At 76.8% G+C, this 15,076-nt stretch overlaps 1 protein-coding gene across 22 annotated transcripts in view; it reads right to left on the bottom strand.

Moving 5' to 3' along the window:
* The window catches only part of PLEC (plectin), an 84,281-nt gene that overhangs the window by 45,209 nt on the left and 23,996 nt on the right, over positions 1 to 15,076 (bottom strand). For 4 of the 22 annotated variants that reach the window (XM_068933653.1, XM_068933655.1, XM_068933654.1 and 1 more), the window contains exon 1: positions 10,472 to 11,003. The exons of 11 other annotated variants lie outside the window; for them this stretch is intronic. In XM_068933653.1, the coding sequence (XP_068789754.1) occupies positions 10,472 to 10,964 (493 nt within the window). In that variant the 5' untranslated portion in view covers positions 10,965 to 11,003. Of the gene's footprint in view, positions 1 to 821; positions 970 to 6,498; positions 6,675 to 7,047; positions 7,079 to 10,471; positions 11,004 to 15,076 lie in introns of those variants that run through there. 7 more of the 22 variants (XM_068933667.1, XM_068933669.1, XM_068933673.1 and 4 more) reach the window with 3 other exon arrangements.

The following is a 15,076-nucleotide window of genomic DNA, read 5'->3' as shown; positions in this document are numbered from 1 at the left end:
CATGCGTATTGGCGTGCACGGATGTGCACGCACGGAGCCATGCACAGACAGCGTGGCACACGCACACACGCCGACAGACGCGCAGGGGCCTACATACAAACAGGCATGTGCATGCACACACACACATGTAAGCCAACATGCACACGCATGCACGCCCACCCACCCCCGCCCAGCCGGGCCCAGCCGGGCCCAGCCCGCCGATCCGGCCCGGCCCGGCCCGGTGGGGGCGGAGCTCGCGCGGGCAGGCCCCGCCCCCTTAACGCTTTGCTGCCCGGGCCGGCAGCGCCGTGTGCGCACCCCGACGGCAGCGAGCCCCGGCACAGCACCCCGGGGCACCGGGACCCCCCCTCGGTGGGGGGCCCACACGGCCACGCCGAGCCCACTGCCCAGCGCGTCCCCCAGCACGGCACGGCACGGCACGGCACGGCCCGGACCCCCGGGCAGCGCTGCCCCGGGCACTGCACGGCCCGGCCAGCACCTGCCGACCCGGCACGGAACAGCCCCCCGACAGCGCGCTTCCCGGCCCCCCGACAGCCCGGACCCCCGGCAGCCTAACCCCTCGACAGCTCGGCAGCACGGCCCCCCGGCAGCCCGGACCCCCGGCAGCCTAACCCCTCGACAGCTCGGCAGCACGGCCCCCCGGCAGCCCAGACCCCCGGCAGCCTAACCCCTCGACAGCTCGGCAGCACGGACCCCCGGCAGCCCGGACCCCCGGCAGCCTAACCCCTCGACAGCTCGGCAGCACGGACCCCCGACAGCCCGGACCCCCGGCAGCCAGGACCACCGGCCCCCCGGCAGCCCGGCCCCCCGGCCGCACGCACCGGCGCAGCAGAGCTGGGCGCTCAGGTACCGCTTCCTCTCGGGCTCGGAGCCGCCGCGGAGCCAGTCGGAGCCGCGCAGCGCCATGCCCGCCGCCGGGCCGGGACCGCGGTGGGGCTGCGACGGGACGGCACGGCACGGCACGGGACCGGATGGGACCGGGACGGGGACGGGGACGGGGACGGGGCGGAGCCGCCCCGCCCCGCCCCACCGCGCCTCCCGGGCGGCCGCCGCCAGCCGCGGGGCCGGGGCGCCCCTTCCTCGGGCACCCGGAGCCCCTTCTCGTGAGCAGAGCAACCTGCGCCCATGCACCCCGCGCCCTTCCCCTGGGGACACTGAGACCCGTCCCCCATGCACCCTGTGCTCCATCCCCCATGCACCCTGGCACCCCTTCTTCCGGGCACCCTGCACCCCATCCCCCATGCACCCCATCCCTCATGCACCCTGCACCCCATCCCCCATGCACCCCTTCCCCCATGCACCCTTCTCCAGGCACCCTGTGCCACATGCACCCTGCACCCCATGCACCCTGCACCCTTCGCCGGGCACCCTGTGCTCCATCCCCCATGCACCCTGTACTCTGTCCCCCATGCACCCTGCACCCCTGGTGCCCATCTCCCCACTGACTCCGCTATCCCCTGCACCCAGACCCCCCGTGCAGCCAGCACACCTTCTGCCCCCCGCCGCCGGGGGCTTTCTCCCTGCAGAAAGCAGGGGCATCAGCCGCCTCCTTCCGGCCCCCCTGCAGGGCTGGGCCCAGCACCCCTGCCCGGGAGCCAAGCGCAGCTGCTCTCACCTTCCGCAGCCTCGCGCAGGCCCCAGAAGCACCCCCGCTCCCTGCAGCGAGAGCAACGGGCACCGCCACGGGGCACCCCGACCTCTCGCACACCCGCACCCGAACCCCTCCCGGCACAGCCGGGCAGGCGGGGAGCCCCTTCTGCCCCCCATCACCGGGGGGAGCATGTCCCCCGCGCTCCCCGGGAGCCAGCCCAGGCTCCCACGGCCGCGGGCACCTCCAGCGACCCCCTCGCCCATCACCTTGCGCCCCGCAGGACCACGGCGAGGCCGCGCACGCAGCCCCCAGCCCCTAGAGGAAGCCGTCGCAGGGCTCCCTCGGCGTGGGATGCGGCCGGCTACCTCATCAGAGAGCTGCCAGGCCTGCGAGCGGGGCCAGCATCACCCGAGCCCCCCCGCGCCGGCGCCCGCTCGCCGCGGCCGGCAGCTGCCCAAAGCTGGGGCCGCGCGGGGCGCCCGGCCCGCAGCCCCCCCTGGCCCGCGCGGGGCTGCTGCAGGAGCAAACCTCCGGGCGACCGGCGGCGGGACCCGCCGCGGGAGCATCCCCCGCTCCGGCCACGGTGGCTCCGGCAGGCCGGCAGCCCGCGCCGCAGGGCACCTGCCTCCTGGCGCGCAGCAGCAGAGCTTGGACAGCATGGTGCTGTGCCGGCAGGGCCCTGCTCGCCCGCCGCCGCCGCGCTGCTCCGGCCGCTCCGCTCGCAGCTCTCCCGCATCGGGAGGGGAGTTACGGGACGGGGTGACTCAGACAGCCCAGGAGCTCGGCCAGGCCCGGCTCTTCCTGCCGGTGGCCAGCGCCCTCGAGGGGGGCAGCGCGCTTCGGGGGCTCCTCTCTGCCCCGCAGCGGGCTCTGTGCAAAGAGCAGCGAGCGCCCGGGCCAGGCTGGGGCAGGAGGGGCAGCGGCGCTGGCTCGTGTCTCAACCCGAGCTGTGGTGCAAGCCCGACTTGCGGAGCGGGGCAGGCTGCGGGCGGGGGGCCAGGCAGGGCGCGGGGTGCCGTCCGCCGCGCTGCCCCGGCCGCCTGTGCCGCAGAGATAAGGAGGAGGTGGGGGGGCGGCTGGGCAGCGCCGACGGCAGGGCCGGGGCGATTAGCCCCGCGCAGGAAACGTCATCTGGAATCACAGGACACGTTTCCTCCTCCGTGTTTGCGCTGCTGCTGCTTTCGCTCTTGCCCAACTCCGTCCCCGGCGGCCCAAGGGCCCGGCCCCGCCGGGGAAGCCCCCTCCGCCCCGGCGAGCCGAGCGGGCGCCCTAGAGCTGCTCCGAGCAGCGGGGCGCGAGCCCGGGCGCGGGCCGTCCCGGCAGCCCCCGCAGCTGCCAGCCGGGGCCGGGGGCCGCACCGCTTCCTGCGGAGCTGGTGAGTCACTTGGCGAGAGCGGAGCCAGCGGCAGCGCCCGACCCCCCCGCCGGCCCCCGGCTCCGGCGCGGCCACCGCCGCAGCACCAACGCTGTGGAAAAGCTGAGTGCAGAGGGGGCCCGGCAGGGAGGGGGGTTCCCAAGCCTCCCCGGTGGCCTTCTCCACCCACCGCCACCGCGCTATTTGAGGCCACGAGCAGCCTTGGAAACAAGAGCGGGGCCCAAACAAACAGCCAGCAGCCTGCCACCAAAAACAGCGTGTTCCTCTGCCACCAAAAACAGCGCGTTCCCCCAGCACCAAAAACAGCGCGTTCCTCTGCCACCAAAAACAGCGCGTTCCCCCAGCACCAAAACCAGCGCGTTCCCCCAGCACCAAAACCAGCGCGTTCCCCCAGCACCCTCGCGGCGCCGCATCCCGCGGGATCTCCCTTCTGAGCCTGTCCCACGACCCGGAAACCCCTCCGCGACGCCAGAGCCATCGCCGCGGCCGGCCCCGGCCCCGCAGGAGCCCTGGGGCAAGCGGCTTTCGGGAGCGGAGGGGAGGCGGCGGCGGGCCGGCCGGCCCCGCGCCGGGGAGGACGAGCCCCCTCCGCCAGCCCCGTGCCCTGCGGGCGCAGCATCCCACTGGGCACGGGCAGCGACCCGACACGAGCGGCGGCGGAGCTGGACGCGGTATCCAAGGTAAACAGTACCCGACAGCACGCCGAAACCGCGACTGAGAGCAGAGCAGAGCTGTCCCCCACCCAGACCCAAGGCGGCTTCCCCCGCCTCCGCCCATTCCCGGAAAGATGCTCGGAAACAAACCCTGGGCCCACCGCAGCGGGTGCCGGCCGGCCGGCCGCCGAGCCCCGCGGGAGCGGGCGCAGCATCTGCGGAGGGAGCCCAGGAGCCCTGCACCGGCCGGCAGGGCCCCGCGCGCCCGCCGGTGCTGCAGCCCGTCCAGGATGCGCCCGGCGGGGGGCGGACACGGCCCGGCTCGGGATGACTGGCCCTGGCAGGTGTGACCTTGGGGGGGGGGACGCCCTTTGAGCAGCCCTGGGCAGGCGCCAGCGCCGCCGGCACGTCAAGGTGCCCGGCACCGCCGCCGGCACGCGCGTTCCCTGGCGTCCAGCAGCAGCAGCCGGGCCGGCTGCAGCGGTGCCGGGCCGGGGCGCCCCGCGTCGGCAGAGCCCCGGGGCGGCCGCGGCCTCTCCGCGTGCACGCGCCTCGCCGCGGCGTGGGGCACCGTGGGGCGGGACGGGACGGGACGGGACGGGATGGCGGTTTCCTGAGCGCTGGTACGCGGGCCCTGCAGCTGCGGCTGCCATGGCAACGGGGGCCGGTGCCCGTCACCAGACCGGGCGGCAGCGTGACAGCACGAAATGCTGTGCACAGATCTACGGAAACCACAGCCAACGCCCTGGAAAGCGGCGCGGGGGGGCCGGGGGCCGGGACCACAGCCTGCGCCCTCCACGTCTGCGAGCGACTCCGAGGACGAGGACGCGGCGCCGGCACGAGGGGCTGCACGTGCCGGGGGCTGTCCCAGCCGCACGGGGACCCCCGCAGCCCCGAGGGGTCTCGCGGGACGCGGCTCCAGGAAGCACGAGACCGGGCGCTGCCCCGCTGCTGGGTCTCCCCCTGCACGCACCCAGCGCCCCCCCCCCAGCCAATTCCCTTGCGGAGAAGGAACTGGGCTGCAGCGCTCGAAAGGGGATGTGTGGAGCAGGCGCTGGACCACATCAACGCCTGACCACCAGACCGCAGAGCCTTCCTGCAGTCCCCGGCCGCGCCGCAGCCTCCCGGCGCCTCCCGCAGCGCCAGCGTGCCGCACCGCGGCCGCCACGAAGCCCCTCTGCTCCGCGCGGGGCGGCTTCGCTCCCCGCCGCCGCTCGCACGAGACGCAGCGACGGCACGCCGACGGCAGGCGCACGCCGCCAGCACCAGCCGGGCATTGCCCGGAGCAGGGCGGCACGGCTCCTGGGAGGGGGGCGCCCCGAGTTTTGAGAGCGGCAGCCGCCAGCGCGGCAGGTGGAGGAGACAATAGCGCCGGCCGGGGGGGCTCCACGAACCCGCGCCAGCGAGGCATGCACCAAAATAACCTGTCTAGGCCGCCGGCGTCAGCAGCTGAGGCGCAGCCTGGCCGAGGAGGGAGCAGGGAAGTCCTGCCCGCCCTTGCAGCAAGGACGCGCGCCCCTGTGCTGCGCCCCTGCCCGAGACCACGGGTCAGCTCCGCGCTGCGATGCTCCTGCCCTGAGCAGGCCTGAGCCCGGCTGCAGCCTGCAGCGGCGTCTCCGCTCGCTGTGCAGCAACAGCCGCTCTCCCCCACGCCGGAGTCCCCGGCAAGCCGCCCCGCCGGCGCTCCCCTGCCCCACGGCGCACCGGTGACACCCGCCCCATGAGCCAGCCTCCAGCCCCTGCCCAGCCGTGCGCTGCCACGGTCCGGCTGCCCGGCGAGACGCCACCTCCCTTCGACTGTCACAAACCCCCTTCAGTCTCCGGACCCTGCTGGCAGCCAAGAGACGCTGGGCTGGGGCCAAAGCTGCCAAGGGCCCCCACGCCGCTGCCCCCCTGCAGCGCGGGGCAGCAGGCGGCCTGGCGCCTGGGCTGGGGACACGGCAGGCGGGCACGGCACGGCCTGCTGCCCAGCACCCTCCGCCCCTCCTGCCCTCACAGCCCTGTCCCCAGCGGCATTCGGCACCTTCGCGCCCCAGGTAAACACCTGCCGCGCTTCCAAGCGGAGAGATTTCTGTCCGGCCACCAGGCCGTTGGACACCCAGCACCCGCGCCTGGCAGCGCCCCCCAAGCCCTGCCCCGGCCCACGCGGCGGGCGGGCGCCCGCAGGCTGGGGCAGGGGCACGCTGCAGGTGGGCACGGGCTGGGGGCGCCGCGGGGGCTGCGGGCAGCCTCGCGCGCCTCCGCCCAGCGCCGAGACGCAACCCGTTCTGGGAAGCGCTCCTGCCCGCGCGCTGCTCTGCAGACCCTGCTCTCACCACCAGCCCTTGGCGCGGGGCCAGGCGGGAGGGCAGCTGCGTGCCCTGCTGAGTCACCCCAGCGCGCCCACAGGCTGCATCCTGCGGGGATGCCAGCCACCCCACACGGGCGCTGCGCGGCCCGGGGCCCTGGGGCAGGCGGGGGCTGGCGCACCCCCTTGCACCCCTTTGCCAGGGCTCAGCCCCCCTCGGACAGCGGTCGCCGGCTCCACGGGTGGCACTGCGCCCCCACGCTGGCTCCCCAGGACCACCCGGCGCCGAGCAGCCCAGCACCGGCGGGGCCTGCCCCGAAGCCGCCCGTACCGGGCACGGGGTCCAGCTCCCGGCCCGTCGGCCCGCCCGCGCCGGGGAGGGGGTCCAGGCGCCCGGCCGCCCCCCGCGCCGCCGTGCCTCCCGCCCCGTCGGCGCGGCCGGTCCCTCCCCCGCCGGGGCTGGGCCGGTTCCGGGGGGGCGGGGCGAGGGGCGGCCGGGACCGCGGCTCCAGCACCGCCGCCGGCAGCAGCCAGAGCCCCGGGGGGGCGGGCGGCGCCCGGGCCGAGCCGGGCCGAGCCGGGCCGGACTCACCTGCATCGCCCGGTCCGGCGCGGCGCCGCCAGTACCAGACCAGGGCGAGCGACACCACATGCCCCGCCGCTACCAGCGACGGGAACAGCGAGCCGGGGTCGTCCATGGGGGCCCGGCACGGCTCGGCACGGCGCGGCTCCGCGGGGACACCTGCCTCGGGCTCGGCTCGGCTCGGCTCGGCTCGGCTGCCGGCGGCCGGGCCGGCGGGGCTGGGACGTGCCAGCGCCCGCCCCCCCGGGCCGCTCCCGCTCCGCCTTAACCCCTCCCGGCCCGCGGCACGGAGCCGCCTTTCTGCCCGGCGGCTGCGCCCCGGCCCGCCGCACCGGCAGGATCAGGCCCCGGGGGGGCGGCCCCAGGCCGGGAGCCAGCACCTGCCCGCGGCGCCTTCCCCCGCCTCGGGCCGCCCCCCCGGGCCGTGCACCCCCGGCCCGCGCCCATCACTCACAGCCCGGCTTTTTATATCCCGGGACGCCGCGGCCGGGCGGCGCCAGCCCCCCCGGCCCGGCCTGGCACGGCCCGGCCCGGCGCGGCCCGACGGCGCTCACCTACCCGGCACGACCTTCATGGGCGGGCAGGGCGCGGGCAGCGCGGAGCGAGGGCGCAGCGCGGCTCCGGCCGGTCACCGCCGCGGGGGAGGGAGGGAGGGAGGGAGCGGGCGGGCGCCGATATAAATAACCGGGGTCCGTCACGGTGCCCGAGTTAGAACATGACACGGGCAGGGGCGGGACGGGCCCCGGCGACGGGACGGGGCGGCCCGGCCCAACCGTGGGACCCCCACCGCGTCCGCCTGGGCAAGCCCCCCGGGCCGCCCCAGCCGCGCTGCCCCCCCCCCCCCCCCCCAGCCGCAGCGGGCCAGGAACAGCCCCCACACGCATCGCCGCGCGGCCCGCACCCGCCGGGGCGGAGAGGGTTAATTCCCGTCGGGCAGTTAATTACCTTGGCACTAATTCCTTGGAAAACGGGCCCTGCCTCCCAGAGGAAACTGGCCGCCGGGCCCCGGGCACGGCCTGCGGGGGGTGCCGGCAGCGTGCTCCCGGTGTGCCGGGGCCGCCGGGCCCCGCTCCGCCCGCCCGCCCCCAGCCGCAGCCCCCCGCGCCCCCCGGCCGCGGGCCGACGGCGCGGCCCCGTCCCAGCCCGCGGCGCAATCCAGCCCTGGTTTTCCCGCGCCGGCTGCCCCGAGCGCAGGGAGGACCCGGATCTGGATTTCCCGGCTCGGCCGGAGCGGCGGGCCGGCGGGCCCCGGGGGAGCGGGCCGGGGAGGGCTGGGGGGCGCCAGGGCCGCCTCCCCCGGCACCGCTCGGCGAGGAGGAGCACCCCGGGGCCCGGCGGCGCTGGGGACCGGGGCACGGGGCCGGGACGCACCGAGCGGGGCTGGGCACGGGCCTGGGACCAGAGAGGGGCTGGGACCCACCGGAGAGGGGCCGGGACCCACCGAGCAGGGCTGAGACGCACCGGAGAGGGGCCGGGATGCACCGAGCAGGGCCGGGCACGGGACCGAGACGCACCGGAGAGGGGCCGGGATGCACCGAGCAGGGCCGGGCACGGGGCCGAGATGCACCGGAGAGAGGCCGGGATGCACCGGAGAGGGGCCGGGATGCACCGGAGAGGGGGCAGGCACGGAGCCGGGCACGGAGCTGAGCGAGGCTGGGCTCGGGGCTAGGCACGGGGCCAGGACACACCGGAGCATGGCACAGAGCCGGGTCCTTGGCACACGGCTGCCCCCCGCCTCCCCCCCATCCCGCCGGGCGAAGGAGGGCAGAGACCCGCAGCAGGCGGGTGCGGCAGCCCCGTCCCTACCTTGGCCCTGCTGGATGAGGTCCTCCATGAAGTACCTGCCGTCCTCCCAGTCCATGGCGCGCTCCTGATGCCGTCTCGCCTGGGCAGCTCCTTGCACACCCCCCTTGCCAGCGTGCGCCGGGGCCGGCCCGCCCCGTCCGAGCAAGCCCGAGCAGCGCCGGGGCTGTGGCCAGGCGTGCAGCGAGCGGCTCAGCGCCTGCCCTGCAGCATGCGGTGAGCGCGCAGCATCCCGGGCCGGGCCGGGCCAGGCTGGGCTGCCCGCTGCCCCGGCCGGAGGTTCCCACGCCCCCGGGCCCCGCGGCCTCTTGGCCAGGCCCGCTCGGCCGCTTCCCGCCGCTCCCTCGCCGGCAGAGCACGTGGGAAGGGAACAACGCGCTCGCTCAGCCACGCCACGGCCGGAAAATCCCACGAGGCCCCGTGAGCCCGAGCAGCAGCGGCCCCGGCCCCCGCGCCGTCGGACACCCAGCCCCCAGAGCGGCACGTGCCTGGCGGGTCTCCGGCCCAGTGCTACCCGCCACACACATGGGCCGCGCTGGACGCCCCCTCCAGCGCTGACCCCACGAGTCGGTCCCCTGCAAGCCACAGGCCCCGGTCCTGAAGTCCCACACACACAGCCAGAGCAGCCTCGGGGCAACGGGGCCAGAGCCCAGCGCAGCACCCTGGGGGGGACCGACCCCCGGGGGCATGGGGAGAGGGATGCACAGTGCTGCTGCGGGGTCAGAGTCCAGCGCAGCACCCTGGGGGGGACCGACCCCCGGGGGCATGGGCAGAGGGATGCACAGTGCTGCTGCAGGGTCAGAGTCCAGCACAGCACCCTGGGGGGGACCGACCCCCCTGGGAACACGGAGAGCAGGACATAGTGTCTCCGCAGGCCCAGGGGTGGTGGGGAGTGGGCATACGGCGACAGTGCAGCAGAGCACGATGCCTGGTCCCCGCGGGGGCACGGCCACGCCGCCCCCTTGCACGGCAGGGCCCTGAGGCCAGGCCCGCCTGCCGGCCCCCCCTGCCCACAGACCGGGCTGACTCACAGTCCTGGAAGACGAGCGAGCTCTGCGCGTTTCCTGCTGGAAACTTGGAGCAGCCGTGGCCGCGGGGCTGAGTCACCGGCCAGGCGGCGCAGGGAGGGCCTGGTGGGGCCCGGCCGTCGGCGCGGCCTCTGGGCGCCGGCCGCAGCTGCCCCCTCCCGCCCGCGGAGCGGATGCCCCGCTGCCCCCACCGGATCCAGCTGCCGCGGCGCCCCCGGCAGCAGATCGCGTGTCGGCATCGCGTGTCAGGCGGGAGGGGGCCGGGCCTCCCCCGCAGCCCCCGGCCGCCCAGGGCCCCCTCCCCACGAGCGGCCCCAGCCGCCCCAGCTGCTGCCGTCCGTCTCCCCCGCCCCACCGCGCGATGCGGCGGCCCCCGGGGCGGGTGGACCCGCGCCGGCCGCGGAGAGCCCAGCCTGGCCCGGCCACGTCGAGGCTCGCGGCCACCGAGCATCTCCCACGGCGGGCCGCGCAGGCCCCTCCGGCGGCCGGGGCCGCCAAACCGCTCCTTGCCCCGCCGGAGCCCGGGGAGCCGTCCCGCAGCACCCCCGGCGCCAGCCTGGGACCACCCTGGCCCCGGCACCGTGCCCTCTGCCAGGCCCGGCCCAAGGCCGGGGGACCAGCCGGGACGGGATCCCTCAGCTGCCCCGCAGGACAGCAGGGGCTCCAGCAGACCCCGGGGTCTCGGGAGATGCACACCCCCAGCCTCGGGCCCCCTGCCCCGCTCCCCCCTGCGGCAGCTCCCGGGCAGCGCGGGGGCCGCAGGTGCCCTCTGCCTCCGACCTTGGCCAGGAAGGGAGAGCAGCTGGGGCGGGGGGAGTGCTGCCCCCGCAGAGGGGCAGAGGGGACAGGGCCAGCAGCAGGGCCGGCGGCACGTCAGCGCCGGGGGGGCAGCGGCTGCAGAGCCGAGGGCAAACGGGCCGCGACGCACCCCTGCACCCAGGGGATGGGGGGCACTGGGGCCTGGGGCCGCCCCGATCCGGGGGCACGGCCGGTGCCAAGGAGGGTCCGGGGCCTGGCGGGGCCGCAGGAGCTCCCGGGGTGCAAGGACCGAACAAGCGGGCCGGGGCCCTCCTCCCGCCCCAGCCCCGGGGCTCGGAGCCCTCCCGGGGCGCGGAGCCCCCTCCCGCCGCCCGCTCGGGGCCGGTGGCTACCTGGGGCCGAACTGGGCTCCGGGGCTGGCCGGGACACTCCCCCCGCGGTGGCGGGCTCCACGTGCTGCTCGCCGGCCTCCTCCTTCCTGCGGTAGGCCAGCCGGGAGCCGCGGGGCTCCTCGCCGCCGGCGGGATGCACCTTTGCAGGGCCGGCGGCGGGGCGGCGGGCGGGCGCGGGGGCGGCGGGGCGGCGGACGCGCTGCAGGGACAGCGGCACGATCTCGGGCGGCAGGCGCAGGTAGCGCCGCAGGTAGGCGATGCCCTCGTCGGTGAGGTACCAGTAGAAGTGGCGCCAGGCGAAGGTCTCCCGCACCAGCCCGCGGGAGCGCAGCGAGGCCATGGCGCGGATCACCTGCAGGTTGGGCACGCCGGGCAGCTGCGGGTGGGCGCGCTGCGGCCGCCGGTCCTTCTCGGCCACCAGCACGCCTTCGCGGAACAGCAGCTCCAGGATGGCGCGGAGCCGCTCCAGCGGCATCAGCATCCCGGCCACCATGGTGGGGCGCGCAGCGCGACTCGGCACGGCTCAGTGCAGCCCGGCGCGGCTCAGTGCAGCCCGGCGCGGCTCGGCACGGCTCGGCGCAGTGCAGCCCGGCGCAGCCCAGCCCAGCCCGGCCCGGCTCAGCTCGGTGCAGCCCGGCGCGGCTCGGCGCAGCCCAGCCCGGCCCGGCCCGGCTCGGGCGCTCGCTGCAGGCGGCGGGGCAGACTGGCGGCAGCTCCACCTCCGGCGGGCTGGGCGCGGGGGGGCCGGGGCAGGCGGCGGCACACGCTCCGCGGGCAGCCCTGACTCAGCAGCCCCTCCCCGGCCCCGCCGCCCCGGGGCTCCCCAACCTCCGCCCCCCCCCACCCATCCACCACCCCGCTCCCCGTCATCGCGGCTTCCCCGGCGGCGGGGGACGGGGGGGGGGGAGACGGACACGCACCCGGCCCACGAACCGACCCGACTGGTTCGCCCGCGGCAGCGGACGTGGGAACGGCCCCGGGCGCGGCTCGCGGCTCCGGGCCGCCCCCTCCCCGAGCCGGCACCGGAGCCGGCACCGGCACCGGCCGCGCACGACGAGGACCGACGGCTCCAGCGCCCCCCGCCCGCCGCTGGCCCCGGGCCCAAGGAGGCGCCGCGGGAGGGGGGGGGGGGGGCCGGGCCGCCTTAACCGCCTCGGCGCCAGCTGCTGCTGCTGGGGGCCCGGCGGGGTTGCAAACACGGGGGGGGGGGGCGCTGCAAGCACCGGGGGGGGCCGCTCCAAACACGGGGGGGCTGCAAGCACCGGGGGGGGCCGCTCCAAACACGGGGGGGCTGCAAGCACGGGGCGGCGGCAGGAGCCCCCCGGCCCCGCACCGCGCCTCCCCCCCCCCCCCAGCCGGTAGCGCCGTCGGGGCGGCGGCGGCCGGGCGGCACCTGCCCGGGACGTGGCCCCCGCGCCCCCCCCGGCGCCGCCGTCACCATGGCAGGGAGGAAGAAACAGGCAAAGGCGGCTGCTGCCAGCGCGGCCGCACCCGGGCCCGGGCCCGCCCGCACCGGCCCCGGCCCCCTCCGCCCCCGGCCCGGCCCACCTCGGGGCAGCGGCCCCCCGCCCGCCTCCAGGGGCCGCATCCTGCCGGCACCGCCGCGGCTCTGCTCCGGCCCCTGCCCCGGCAGCGGGGTGCCCTGGGCGCAGGCCACGCCGGGCCGTCCCGGACGCCGGGCGTCCCACGGGCAGGCCCAGCGCCCCCCGCACCGCAAGGGGCCTGGGGCGGCCGCGGGAAGCCCCGCACTGCGGCAGGGCTCAGCCTCCTGCCGCAGGCAAGGGGCGCCGGCTGTCCCCCAGGACGCGGCTGCCGCGCAGAGCCGCCCCCGCTGCCCGCACGTGCCGAAGGAGCGGCAGGGCCAAACACCCCGCGCGGGGGGCCTGGGACCCCGGGACCCCGTCCCAGATGCACCAGCTACGGACGCCGCCGCGGATCGGTGCGCAGCCGCTGGGAACACGGGCTGCAGGCAGGCCTCAGCCCCAGCGCCGCCCGCAGCCGGCGCCGAGGGCCGCAGGAAGCGCCGCGGCTCGCGCGCCCGCGCCGGCCAGCACCTGCTCCGCGCTCCCAGGCCTTCCCTCCCCGAGGGCGCACGCAGCACAGCCGCGCCTGGGAGGCTGCTCCGGGGACGGTGCCCGCGGCGCACCCGGATCATTTCCCACCTCGAGTCACGCGCCTGTGCCGGCTGCCAACCTCTGCTCTCCAAGAATAGCAAGGAGGGACTCCGGCAAGCTGCAGGGCACCCAGGATGCCCACGACCTGTTTGCCTGTTCTCCCACCTCCGGCGCTAGCTCAGAGCCAGCACCAGGCTCGCACCGGCCTTCGGGGCACCTCTGGGTTCAAGAGGTCCCGCAACGGAGCAACCTGAGGCTTCCTGGGAGCCGTGCCTCAAGGATGGCAGCTCCGCCGCCCCGCAGCAGGAGCGGGAGGCTACGCCTGGGACGCTGCCAGCCGGGGCTCCTGCAGCCCTCCTAAACAAAGCCGGGTCAGGCCGGGCCAGCCTGGCACTGGGCTCCATGCTGCCGATGGAGGGCCTGGCACACAGGGACCTGCCGCAGCACCGCTGCAGGCACAGGGCGGCCTTGGGGACAGCACGAGCTGCAGAAGCACCACCTTCCCCCGGAGCCAATTCCCAGCTGACTGCATCGCCGGCAGCGGAGCGGCAAGGGGTGCGCTGAGATTTACCGAGCAGGTGGCAGGGACCAGGCAAGGGGCTGGTGGAAGAGGAGACCAGGGCACAGGCACGGGCCACCCGGCTGAGCACGGGCAGGGCCAGGGCCTGCACGACCTCGCTCGCGGTGGAGGGGCGCCGCTGGACCAGAAGTGCTGCTCACCACGCAAGTGCCACGGGACCCCGAAACCACAAAAGCTGTTAGTGCTGCCGGCCGCGCTGCCGAGGGGAGGAGGGCCGCAGCGCGGGACTTGCACAACTTCCCCGTGACTCCGATTTGGGAGAGAAGAGAGCAGGGGAGGAGGAGCAGAGCCCCGCTGTCCCTGCAGAGGTCGGCACCCGGCTCAGCCTGGGCGCACGCTGGTGGCTGTCCCGGACCCAACACAACAGCAGGCAAAGAGCAAGGACCGAGACCGGCTCTGAAGCCGAGCAGCCCATCAGACGCCGACGTGCAGGGAGCAGCGAGCGCGGCGCGGGGCGCGCACACCCGCACGCAGCGCCGCCGTAAGGCGCGGGCCTTCAGTCCCCCTGCAAAGGCCCACGAAGCGCCGTGCCAGCGGAGAGGAAAGCCCCACCGGACGGGGCTGTCGGTTCCCCAGCCCGCGGGGTACAGGACGGCGCCCCGGCGCTCCCGGCCATCACCGCGGCCGTCGGCCCGGCACGTCTGGGAGCTCCGGGAACAGCAAAGGCGCAGCGGGAGCCTGGCCAGCATTCGGCTCCGGAGCTCAGCCGGGCTGGGCGCCAGCGCAGGGCTCTCCCACAGCCCACCCGCCGCTTCGGGGCTGCGGGGAGCCCCGGCTGCAGCACTCCCCGCTCCCCCCGGGAGCCCCCCACGGGGCAGGCAGGGCGACGGGAGCGAGACACGCCGGATCCCCGCCGCCGCCGGCGGTCGATAGCCACAGGCTTCTCCCTGCAGGACAGGGAGGGGTCGGGGACGCGCCGTCAGACAACCAACGCTGCCGGCACGCGAACCCTCTGGGGACACAGCCCTCGGCGGCAGCTCTCCCCGCGCGCCGCCCTGCGCCTGCACCTTGGGAGCAGGGCCGGGGCGCTGCCAGAGCGCCGCGCTGATCCGGGCCCCGAGGGACCCACCTGTGCAGGGCCGGTGCCCCGGACAGGGACGCCCCAGGCTGGCCCGGCCAGCACTAGGAGCTGGAGGGGGCCTGCTGGGAGGCACGCAGCACAAACCGGGGGGACAGGCCAGTACGTCAGTGCAGGGCTCTCCACACCCTGCTGCAAGCATCAGCAACGACCTTGCTCTGTGCAGGTGCGCTGCACCCGTGTCCTCCAGAGAGGCCCCACGTCTCCTCCAGCACTGGCTCCCCAACCCAGCTGCCACCACGCTCTGCTCGCTGCCCCAGAGCCAGCCCTGGCCCTGCCCCTTTGCAGCACAGGGTGTCACCTGGCAGCACAGGGTCCCTGGTCCTCACATTTGGATCACCAACTGGGATGGTCCAGGCAGGCGAGGGGACACGAGAGCAGACCTGCAGCCAGAGCACCCTGCTGCTTCCACTGGCCAGGGCAAGCCATGCCCTTGCTCCACGCACGGCCTCTCCGTCGGGACGGCAGGCCCGACCCTGCCCCACGCGCCCCCTCCCGGCCCCGCGAACGGGTGGCTGCAGCAAGCCGGGCTGCCCGCTGGGAAGTGCCGAGTCAGCGCCCGTCGCAGTGATCCGACGCGATGTGACAGGGGAGCCGGCTCCGGCATCCAGCCTCCCCCTCCCACGCAGCCCGCCGGCCAGAGTCAGCGGGCACCGCGCCGGCGCCCTCCCCCGCGCACCCCGTGCTTCCCCCCTCCCCGGCTCACACACCGGCCGGCGCGCTCGCGAGGCATCGCCAGGTGCAACCTCCGCCGGCCCAGGCAGAGGCCGGCAGACCCCAAGCCCTCCTCAGCCCCCCAGGCATGCAGCTCTGCCCCTTTCTTCCAGCCACAC

The sequence above is a fragment of the Struthio camelus genome, chromosome 2, assembly GCF_040807025.1.
Source record: "Struthio camelus isolate bStrCam1 chromosome 2, bStrCam1.hap1, whole genome shotgun sequence".
NCBI classification, from domain to species: Eukaryota; Metazoa; Chordata; class Aves; order Struthioniformes; family Struthionidae; genus Struthio; species Struthio camelus.
The sequence above is the reverse complement of the archived record's forward strand: the minus strand, read 5'-3'. Positions and strand labels throughout refer to the sequence as shown.